This window comes from Cicer arietinum, chromosome 7 (genome assembly GCF_000331145.2).
Source record: "Cicer arietinum cultivar CDC Frontier isolate Library 1 chromosome 7, Cicar.CDCFrontier_v2.0, whole genome shotgun sequence".
Lineage (NCBI taxonomy): Eukaryota > Viridiplantae > Streptophyta > Magnoliopsida > Fabales > Fabaceae > Cicer > Cicer arietinum.
In genome coordinates this window covers 57,777,649-57,789,451 of record NC_021166.2, presented here as the reverse complement: position 1 = coordinate 57,789,451, position 11,803 = coordinate 57,777,649, and the positions used below count along the sequence as shown (strand labels likewise).

At 28.6% G+C, this 11,803-nt stretch overlaps 2 protein-coding genes across 5 annotated transcripts in view; one reads left to right on the top strand and one right to left on the bottom strand.

Moving 5' to 3' along the window:
* Nucleotides 1-907: 907 nt before the first annotated feature.
* On the bottom strand, nt 908-5,389 carry LOC101492934 (large ribosomal subunit protein eL20z-like). Of its 4 annotated transcripts, XM_073370778.1 has the most exons (5): nt 5,086-5,389; nt 4,158-4,256; nt 2,365-2,491; nt 2,147-2,264; nt 908-1,330 (listed from the first exon to the last, which is right to left on the bottom strand). In XM_073370778.1, exons 3-5 carry the CDS (start codon nt 2,481-2,483, stop codon nt 1,277-1,279), a joined length of 291 nt encoding a protein of 96 aa, XP_073226879.1. In that variant the 5' UTR covers nt 2,484-2,491; nt 4,158-4,256; nt 5,086-5,389; the 3' UTR covers nt 908-1,276. The 4 variants fall into 4 exon arrangements, with proteins under 4 accessions (XP_073226879.1, XP_073226880.1, XP_073226881.1 ...); XM_073370779.1 differs by lacking the exon at nt 4,158-4,256 and having other exon boundaries at nt 5,050-5,389; XM_073370780.1 differs by lacking the exon at nt 4,158-4,256 and having other exon boundaries at nt 908-1,235; nt 5,086-5,387.
* Nucleotides 5,390-10,167: 4,778 nt separating this feature from the next.
* LOC101491300 (U-box domain-containing protein 52-like) overlaps nt 10,168-11,803 on the top strand; it is a 5,427-nt gene continuing 3,791 nt past the window's right edge. Inside the window, exons 1-5 of the mRNA XM_012718615.3 lie at nt 10,168-10,359; nt 10,789-10,889; nt 10,996-11,123; nt 11,219-11,485; nt 11,659-11,802. Of these exons, the coding sequence (XP_012574069.1) occupies nt 10,194-10,359; nt 10,789-10,889; nt 10,996-11,123; nt 11,219-11,485; nt 11,659-11,802 (806 nt within the window). The 5' untranslated portion in view covers nt 10,168-10,193. The remainder of the gene's footprint in view (nt 10,360-10,788; nt 10,890-10,995; nt 11,124-11,218; nt 11,486-11,658; nt 11,803) is intronic.

Genomic DNA, 11,803 nt, shown 5'->3' with positions numbered 1-11,803 from the left:
TATTTTTTGTTTATGTGAATGAAGACAGCTAAGGAAGAGATGGAAAAGGAATGTGGTAAGATAAACCATGTGAATTTTTTGAGCTTCACTTGACCTTACCCCAAATGATGAAGTAACGTCTTCTATCTAATATTTTATTTTATTGATATAGTGTTTTATCTAATCTCAATAGTTGAATAACCAGTGTGATGCATGAATCATGTGCATTTACTGATCATGCTATGCTCATGAGTCATGGGAATATTTTCTTGCATAGGAATTGACCGCAAATGTTTCTTTCAAATAAAAAGAATTTCTTTTACAATATGCTACTATTTTTTTTTTAAACAACCAAAGCTGTATTCAATTGTGATGTTAAGCATTTTTATTTTTACAAAACAAATGTTTCAAAATTAATTTTCCTAACTGCAAAACCAATGGATTGTAAGTTATCAGAAACAGACACTTGCAAGATTAATTTGAAAAATATGTTACCAAAATTAATTCTAATTGTTTTTTATGTTTTCAATTAGATATTGATTTTTTTTAACAGTTTTTTATTACATATTGATTGCGTCTGTATTTGAACATTTGTTCTAAAATAAAATATTTAAAATATTAATATTTAACTTTATATTAATATATTATAATTTAAATGTTCTCTACTAGAATTCAGTTTTCTAAGATTGATAGCAACTTAAAGATGAGATTGAAGTTTTTACATCTAAACTAAAATTGATTTTTAAACTCAAATTTATTATTCAAAATCAATTCCACCGCCTCATAACCAAACAATGATTCTTTCTAATTCTGACCACTTTCCTCTCTCTCTAAAGGACCCCTTTATAGGAATGCAATTTGATGGTAGGACAAAGAGGCAGTTAACCAAACTTGCAAGTAAGATACAAACTTAAAAAGGAACAGCACATCACAGAAAGCGATGGATCTTTTTCCATTTTTGCAACAAATTAATGATAGCAACTAATTACTTCCAAAGTTACATGCATACCAAATTAACTTAACTAGAGTTGACAACCTTCTTCAAAAAATAAAGTTACAACATCCTTTGTGTATATTACATTACACACACGCCTATAATAAGGGAATAGAAGAAGCATCTCTATGCCCCCATAAAATGGAATTGAACTAGCTTTCCATGCCAAGAGCTTGATCTAACATGAATAAGCCTTGTATTCCTCGTGTAGAAGCTGATATTAGAAGCTACTTTCTTTTTCTTTTTTCTTTTTTTTTCATGGCTAATTGATTACATATAAGTTAGTTGAAATTGAAAGTTAAGCTACAAGAGAATAATAATTATTGTTATCACCACAACAATTGAGCAGACAAGAGCCTGCAACACCAGCAAATTTTGTGGGGGAGAAAAATAGCAGTCACTTCCATGAGGAAAATAAAACAATATTTTTAACATGACAAATGAAAAAACATAGTCTACTAGAAATTATGATGACATGTGGAATGTATAGTTTTTTCCGCATAATTGTGTTTTTAGTCCCTCAATAATAGCTAATGTGCAATTTTGGTCCTTCAATAATTTTTTGAGCAAATTTAGTACATCAACTTTTCTATCTTGAAGTTAAATCTCTTCATCACTTTTCATTTATTTGAAACTATCAAATTCTTGTAATCTACTCCGTCAAAAAAAATCTTGTAATCTATCCAAAATTTTCATAAATTAAATCAATTAAATTATTTTTCACATTTTCTACTCAACTCACCAATCAAAATATCAAATGTCAATAAGATCCCAAATTTCTCTCATCTTTAATCTCACATTACAAAATCCTTCAAAAAAATTCTAAATTTCCAACTTCTAAGCTTTAAAAGTATTTTATATCTCTAGTCCATTATAAATCCCCCAAAAAATTTAATAAAAAATGACAATTTATGAGGTTTACCTAAAAGGAAATTGACATTAGGACTTTATTTTCTCGATTTTTAAATTCAAATAAAGAAACTTGAGGGGCCAAAATCACCAGAGAGACTAAATTGTAATTATGCCATATTTTTATTTTTCTCAAGAGAAATATAAAAGAAAACATTCAAAGTAAGAGTAATAATTGTAAAAGTGGGAATATCGACAAGTAGCAATTTGGACAACACAAATTGCGTCATAAAATGTAAACTTGTTCTCAAGTACAACACTTACAGCAATTGCAGAAGCAGCAAGTCCAGCACGCTCTCTCGGATCTTTATGGTAGTAATTTCCGAAGTAAAGAATTGTAGCATAATACCACATCAATGGACATACAAATCCTAGCAGAAAACTGACAAACAAAAGGGAGAGAAGATGAGAAGACACCACAAACATCAAAAACTATGCAGGCTAAAGAAATTGAGAAAGACGAATCTTTACAAATAACTTACGAGAACCATCCAATTCCACAGCCAAAACATGGAAGTGGCTTGTCAAATTTTCCCAATTGTGGGTGCTCTGAATCCCTGATAGGAGCATATTCGCCCTTTCTTTCGTCAATTATATCCATCTAGAACCCTGTGTATATTAAACTCAATTTCAGCCCACATTTTCACACGAATATAAGATGCATATATAAATCCATACTTATGTTTTTTTCTGCACAACAAGGCATGAAGTTTATCATAATTATCATAGGAGGTAGGAATAAATTGAAACCATAACAAAAATTAAAAAGTAATCAGACAAGTATCATAACAAGTCATTTTGCTAGCAAACTACAGAAAATGAGGGTTAAATAACTGAGAAGTAGAAGCTGACTGCCAAAGTTCATGATAATTGCCAGAAAGCTGTTAAATAACTTAATGAATAGTATTAAAGCATAACAGTATCAACATCTCATTCCATGAGAACTCTCCACCTAGAATGAGAAATCCTAGTCAATTAGATGTTGATAGCTTTAGTCGTGATTGAAATCTCTGAAAGATATCACACCACATCATTATTCTATCATAAAATATGTTAGTTTCTTAGAGTATTTCTTAGAATTAGTCCTCATATTTCCTTGTTTTCATAATTTGGTTCCTTATTTAATAATTAGGATTAAGAGTCTAGTATTAGTATAAATAAATTTTAGAGCTTTATCTTTGGGAATAACATCCAACATATCATTTACATCATATTAATATAATTAATATAGTTTTATTATTCCAAGAATTTATTTTCCCCTGTATACCGAAAGGACTAAACCTTATAACTTTGACAGCTATAAATTATTTGATGAAGAGGAAAAGGTTTCTCTCCTTCCTTAAGTCTTTTGTGTGCGTACCCTGTGTTAACCTTTAACCACAATCATAACCAAGTGATGAAGCCACTACAAAGCCGAAAGTTATTCATGGCCAACTCACAGATTTTCTTTGTAATGTTTTTTTCCTTCAAACAGATGCAACAAAAACCAATTCTGCTATGAAGAATTTTTTTTTGAAGTGTTGAACAAAATCTGTACTGTTCATTACAAAGCTGAAAATGAATAAGTCATGTTTTTTTTATACCAAGGGCTTTTTGGTGTAGGATTATTGTCTCCCTGTTGATAGAAAGTATCTAGATTTGAAATTGAAGTGTAATAGTTAGCTCTATCCTGAATTGAAGTGTAATAGGGAAAACAACCTCTTATGACCTAAAACTACTGTTTATAAAAAGCAAAGAATCTTCTTATAAGGTCAAAATGATCTCTAAACCTTACTGCATAAATGTAATTAAATTCAAGAGGCAAATTCTAGCTCAATGATTTGACACAGGATACTGAGATTCGTTTACAAACTCTGTTTGACTACTTGTAAGGAGAAAAATGCATGCATGTTTCAGGCCATTGATTGAGATGCGTGTCTTGTTTTAATAGTTCAACAATCCAGGGAGGCATATGGAATAGTTTCTGAGACATAGTATAAGGAAATATAACCCTTGGTAAAAGAGAGAGCTGGTATTCAATACTAACTATCGGATACATTATATTCTGAATTATATCAAAACAACGCTAGCATTATCATATCCAAGCATCTTGTATCGCAACTGCGTACCAAATTATCAATACACTCAGCATAATACAGGTAGTAACAGAAGAGTAAACTTTCATAGCTCAATCCTAGATACCTAGAGCTAATTGAGCAGAACAAAATTTAGCAGTGTATCGCGTGTTATCGTAGCAGGACTGTAAATAAGAGACTAATCCAAACAGTATACATACATCCTCAAAAACTAGACAAATTGCCTCCTTCCCATGACAACTCAAAACAAAATGCTTCAAATTCCTTTACTTCAATAAAAACTACCATAGGACATGGGCCTGTTTGGATAAACAACTTAATTAATTGCTTATAGTTATAGTACAAGAGTTTATCAAATAAGTGTTTATATATAAGCTATTTCTATAACAAAAGATAAAATGAGGTTAAATTGTTTTCATATAAGCTATAAGGTGTTTTCATAAGCTATCCTGAAGAGCTTAGGGAAATAAGCTGAAAACAGCTTAATGATATGTCATAAGCTCTCTCAATCAGTCTCGCAAGTGCTTACTAGTGCTTATATCAGTAGATAAACTCAAAATTAAATTTCACGAAACTAGTTTAAAAAAGACGGCTTTCAACGAATACTTTTCAGTCCTGAATTATAATCAGCTTCACATCAAAGATGTAAAGTAACCATCCACAAATTCAAGATGCTTGATAAGGGATCCAAGGCTTAGTTCAGAAAAGTTACAAGTCAAACTAAGAGAGTATAAACATGTTACCTCTAGCCAGTGAAAGCATCTAATTCAATACTAGAACTTTCATAAGTCGTAAATAAGTATGTCTTGTCAATCACAGAAAATAGCAGTTTGATCAAATTCAACTACCCTACATCGCCACTATAACCGTTATAGAGTATTACATAACAATAGTGATTTGTTAATATCAAAAAAAGGGAAATTTTTGCATTAATATCAAAATACAACATACAAAGCAGCACTATCTTGAAGTTATTTGCTAATATATAAAAGTAATTAATTTCATTCAATAAAATAATAATTAAAAATTGAAAGATAGAACGAAGATAAGAGTAAGACCCATATTCCAAGAACGAAATTCGTAATAAATTACCATTTTTGCCCCCATAAATAAGGTGTGAAGAGTTACCTATGAAATTAAAGGAACAAAATCGGATTGTGAAGAAGAAGAAGAAGCGGTTGTGGTGTACTACATGTCGGTGAGCATTGTTTTGTTTGTGTTGGTGGGGGGGTGTATATAGTATAATAAATGGGAGGAGGTGAGAAGTGAACAAATAACGACAGACAGTGAAGTGGAGTGAAGTGCAGGTGAAGTGGAAACTCCCTTTTCTCTTTCCAAACCAGCTTGCGTTTCTTTTCAGTTTTCACAACTCCATACGACGTCGTAAGACTCCTATCTTTTTTTTCTTCTGTATATGTCCTCCTAGACTTGCAATGGTAGGGGTTTCACTTATTTACAACATAAAAATATATTTGGATATTATAATTGATGTCGGATACGAATTTTACATGATTTTTATTTATTTAATAAATATTTTCTCAATTCACAATTTGCATCTTGATTTTTATACACACTCTTTTGGTACATGGTGTTATAAATTTGATCTTTAAATAACATTACTCAAGTTAAATAGGCACACCATATTATTGAGTGAAAATTTGGGTGCTTATAGACAATTGTAGTTATAGAAATAATTTATTTTCACTTTTTTTTTTATAAATGATGTTGAAATATAATGATAGATTATTTGCACTAACTATTTAGTAAAAAAATATGAAGTATTGAGTTGGATTCATTGAGTATTTTTTTTTAGATTAACTAGTTTTTTTTTTATTTACAATTTTAATTTTTCTATTTTTATTGATTTATGATATTGGTTCTCCTATTTTAAAAGTCTGATAATTTTAGTCTCTCACTATAATTTTTTAACTAAAAAGTTATGACGGGATATGGTTTAAATAATATGACATATGATACGACGATGTAGAATGATTAACACCCATAAAATTTGAATAAAATGCCGTAAAAACTTTTATTTCAACTTCGAAATTTTTTCATATTTTTAATTTAATTAATAACATATGAATAATTTATGCATCTAGATGGTTATATATCATATAATTGTATACTATGTCATTAAAAATATGTCAAATCATCATTTTTTTAGTTTAAAAATTTGAAGGAGGGACCAAAATTGTCGACTTTTAAAATAGGGATATCAATTTCGCGAACTAGTAAAAATAAGGTGACTAAAACTGCAATTAAACCTTTTTTAAAGTTATACAAAATTATTGAAAAGAAAAAGAAGATACCAGGGACATAAACATAATCTAATAAATAAATAAATAAAAGTGTTACAAAGTTCCACAGTATGGTGTACCTCCCGCAAAAATTATACACTATAACGTCCTTTTATTTATTCTTTTTCTTTGTCTCAAAAATCAAATCTATAAAATGTTTATCACCGATATTATTGTGATTCTACAAACTAATTTTTGTTGTCTTCTCATTATTTCTACGATTTATTTCATTAACATCTCTATTTTTAAAAGAAATACCTTGTAACATCTCTAAATCATGAATAATTTTGGGATGTAAATGATTATCAATAATAATAACATTTAAATATGTCATAACTTTTGAGTTGACTTCCAAGTCATAAAAAAATTGATGGTTTGAACTTTGTTCTCCTCTAAATACCGCATCACTCTAAGAATCAACAATACACATATTTAAATATTGATGATTTTCTTGTAAGTAGGGACCAATTATCTAATAAATTTCATTTTTAAGACCTTGTGTAGGTTGTACTTCATATTCCTAAAATAATTCTAAAATTTATGATTTCCCAAAATCAATTGAGTCTTAGTTAGAAGCTTAATCACGATTTTTATCAAATTTTTATGATAAGAATGAGAAAACTATTGAAAAATAGTGGTGTCGCCTAGATCAAAGTTGGAGACCTAATCAATAAAAGAAGACTTAATAACATGATGACTACTATTATCTAAAATATTTATGTTTGTGAGTTGAGTTTCAACCTTATCTGGAACACCAGGGTTTTTAAGGACATATTTTTTTTTCATCTTTGCAACTATGGCATCTTTAACATATTGATTCATTCCATTACCATTAGAAATTTATAATGTTTTTGACAATTGTCTGTGAAATGTCCAACAACCTTACAAGATTTAGAAAAACAATGACAATTTTTCATAATCAATGTTAACAAAAAAATGCATATAATTCATGTTGGGTGGACTCTTTTCCAACAATTAATGCTCAACAAGAATGTGATCTCTTAGCTCTTGTAACATATCCAAATGGACCAAAACTCGAGCAAAGTGTCCCAATGTTTTTGAATTAGTTGTTTCATCAAGATATAATGAGGTGCTAATACATGAATCAATTGTGGAAATGAACTTTGGCCTCTAATATTCACGAGGCAAATTGTAGGTATGAATCCAACATTAAGCTTTTGCGTTTCTTATCAAATATGAATAGAAATTTTTTGTCCAAGAAAAAATTCGAAGAATATCATGTTTCAAATTCAAGTTTCAACCATTCGAACACTTTGCAAATCATCAAGATAAGCAAAGGATAACTCATAAAGTCCTTTACCGAGGGGAACAACTTGCCATTAAACAATCGATTTACATATTGTTAAATTTTTTTCACATAAAATTGACAATGTAATCGATGTATCACTTTTAGACATGATGACTCTACCATGAAGATTAATCTTGCAATTCACAAAACCTAATTGTTATTCATCTTTTATAAAATTTGATAGCGAGCGTCATCCTTTGATATAGAGTTTTGGTTACTAACTCAAAAGAATATTGCATGAGTCCTCGAGAGCTTGTGCAAATGATTTGAATAGAGGTTATTAAGTGTTAGCTGACACAATTACGTTTGTTGGAGGAACAATTTTTTACTGGCGTTGAATCTCAAAGAACTGACTATGGAAGCAGTTTGCAAAAGATCATCATTGGCTAATGATTGAAATTATTTTATGCCACTACAATTGGTGGGGATTATTTTCAATCATATTTTATTCCCTGACTAGCTAGTTGAGAAAACTTTGTAAAAAATGAATTTCATTTTCCATTTTGATGTTTCCTCTAAGTGGGAAAGATTTATCTATGTGTGAACTTTTTGTAAATTGAACAACAATCGTCATACAAAAATAGGATGCATTAAGTACTTATTAAACACTATTATTATAAAAATTAATAATAAAATTAATGAAGTATATATATGAGACTCACTTAAACATTTAAATAGATGAACTTTTATTATAAATACTCTTATATATTCTTTTAGAATTTTCATAAAGATATATAATTACAATTTAAGATTAATTTCTATTTTATTTATATACTTCTAATTAAATTACAATGTTGCTTTCTTATATATTTATCAAAGTTTAAATTTATTTCTTATGTCTATATTTATAAAAACTTTATACTCAATCTATCTTATCAAATTAAAATATTCGTATACATATCATCAACATAAATATAAAATAGAGAATAATAACTTAAGAGTGATTTAAATAATATATAACCACAAATCATCTAATCAATCACAAGAATTAGAAAATTAATTGACTAAAAGAAAAAAGAAAGTCAAATCAACATACAATATCCTATCATATTCTAAACATATTTTCAATATCTCAACAATCCTCTTTAAGGTGGTGCATATACATCAAATACATCATTTTGTTACATGTAAGTTATTTGAGGACTTCAAAGAGATTTAGTCAAGGTATCAACATGTTCATATTTGGAATTGACAAAAGAAGTTATGATGATTTTAATGATAGTATTGTGTTTAAAAAAGTGACGATCAATTTCTATATTTCTATATGTTTTGTTCTCGTTGTGAAAAATTAAATTGAAGGAGAGCTGCAAAGTTGACTAGTTGCCACACACAAGTTCTATAGAGCCAATCTCACAAAAATGGAGTTTATGCGTAAATGCGTCAATCACAAAAGATCACACGTGGCATGAACTATAGCTCGATTCTAGGCCTCTATAATCAATCGAGCACCAACAATTTGTTCTTTACTCTACATAAAATCAAATTCCACCAATAAAAACATTTAAAAAAACTAATTTGTAATGATGTGAAGTCATAAATGTTATATTTTTTTGTTTATTATTATTTTAAAATTAAAAGATTTAATTATTACACATTTAATAATGATAAAACCTTTGAACTTTTAATCAATGACTGCATTGATTTAATGTCTCATCCAATTTTAATTATCTTAATATTTATAGATAGAAGTTTAAAATATTCAAATAAACATATTTTTCTTTAAAAAGGAAGAGATGCTCACTGATTTTTGTTTTTTATGAAGTAAATATTCTTTGAGACAGTAAATTTTTTGATGTAATATTGTATATTTGCTTTTATTTTATAGAAAATTTGTCCTTTGGCTTATCTTGTTTTATTTTAATCCCTGGTCTAGAACAAAACATATCAAACAAATAAGACAACTATAATTAACAATTAACCAGTTCAAAGAACCATCTTAATTCACTTTTTCACGGATAAAATCAAAAGTACTTAATTTTTAATTCAAATTCCGGTGTACGCTCTCACTTATATCCTTAATAATTATTCTTTCTTTAAAATAATTAAACTATTTTATTATTTTACACATATTAAAAAAATATTACTTTTATCAAATTATTTTTGTTATATGATGCATTATGAATATTATAAAAGTTATATTAAAAATGATGTCAATAATATTAATTAAATAGTATAATTAAAAAAATACATTAAAAATTTAAAGAATCAACTATTTTAGTACAATTTTTTTGTAAATAAGTCAATTATTTTGAAATTAGTAAGTATAATCTAATAATATGTCTTAAAGAAAAAGCATATGACTTTATTTAAGTTGAATTTACTATTATTGGATCAAATTAGATCAAACTATAGGTACACACATGCATGCACAGATCATGTAGTAAGCAATTGAATCTATAAACGGAACGAAATATTCCAACTAATGGTTTTTGCACTTTGAAGCCAGCTCAAGAGCCAAAGACAGAGGTTTGAAAAGTAGTTACTAACAAACTCTTGTCAATGTTACAAACATGTTATATTATATTACATTGAAAAATGTGGAACAAAGACAAAACAAGAACCTTATTTTTTCTGAAAAGCAATCCTAATTTATTTTTTCAACGAAAAGCAATCTTAATTAATTCCTCATGCAAAGGATTACAGCAGGAGCCACCACCACCACAGCCACGACCGTCATTGCAATTAACGCCGGTCGAAATAGCCAACACGCCGTGAAATGGGCTGTGGATCACATTTTGAAGAAGAATTCAAATTGCATTCTCATTCATGTTCGTACCAAGCCCATGCATTCCAGTAGGTATCCTTCTCCTTTTAGCACCCCCACACTAAAAAATGTACCAACCTTTCATCACCAATTTTGAAAAAATTCCTTTTTTACCCTTTCACCTAAAATCATCACAATTGAACATTTCATATGATGGATGGTTAGGATTTGAATTCTAAATAAAATTATGAAGATAGAATTTATAACAATTTTAAATTGGATTTACGAACATAATTTTGACATTAAAAATTTGTAAATAATTGCTATAAAAATTATGGTCAAAATGTAATTACAGAGTCGTCAAAAAAAAATTTATTTTAAATTTGTTGTAGTTACGGTTCGATGCTACAATTTAGAACCGTGTGTTGATACCATAAATTAGGATGGCCAAATATTCGATTTTGATTATAGCAAACAATAATTTGTATTATGTTATTTTTGAATTTTGGTTTGTGTAGATGATTATTTTGATGATGTTCCTAAACATGGTCGTCCACCGACTCAAGAAGAATTGCATCAATTCTTTCTTCCCTTCAGAGGATTTTGTGCTAGAAAAGGGGTGAGCATTAACAAATTTTCAAACCTTATGTAAATAATAACTATATACACAAATACTATGTTATTATAGTAGTATATAGTTTTATAATTATGAATGTTGATTTCAGATAGAGGCAAAGGAATTGGTGTTACATGACATTGATGTTCCCAGTGCGCTTACTGATTACGTTGTTGAAAACTCTATCAACAATATTGTTGTTGGTGCTTGCACTTCCCCTTGGAGTGCTATTATAAGGTCTTAATTTAATTAATCTCACATAATTATATGCATTTTATAATTACATAATTATAAAGTCTTAATTATTTTTTTTTTCTCATTTATATGTTTAGGAGATTTAAAGATATAGATGTGGCATCTACCTTAGCCAAATCTTTGCCAGAATCATGCACATTGTATGTTATATCAAAAGGAAAAGTACAAAATATTCGACCAACAGGGAATCCTATTCCTCATCATCAAAAGAATAATCAACCTCAAAATGATGAAGCCACACCAACAAGATCTATAAGAGACATATTTACACTCTTGCAGAATGCTCAATTGATTAATCGAAATAAGTTTCTTGCTGATTCCCTTGATTATGAAGATGTAAACAGGTATGGTACCAAACAAGTTACCAACATGTTCTAATCAAATAAAAATAAGAAACTAAAAGGATAGAAGAGATTTAAAGTTAAATGATTTCTCCTGATTTTTTAGATAGATAATGAATATTTAGTTTCTATAGTTAACTAATTTATATGTTATTGTGTCTCATTTACTTGTAAAGGAAACCATTGAAAGATGCCATTGATAGAGACAACAGTATCAAAGTTTGGGAATCATTACATGATATGAAAGAAGGTATACTAATGACACCACATAATAATAAACCCAATATTGATGATTTAACTTCACCAAGAGGTCCAAGATTA

Coding starts and splice junctions, on each gene's coding strand:
- LOC101492934 (XM_073370779.1), bottom strand. CDS start 2,483: ATGGATATAATTGACGAAAGAAAGGGCGAATATGCTCCTATCAGGGAT. Junction 2,265..2,364: donor TGTGGAATTGGATGGTTCTC/GTAAGTTATTTG, acceptor TTTGTTTGTCAG/TTTTCTGCTAGGATTTGTAT. Junction 1,331..2,146: donor TTGCTGCTTCTGCAATTGCT/GTAAGTGTTGTA, acceptor CTGGTGTTGCAG/GCTCTTGTCTGCTCAATTGT.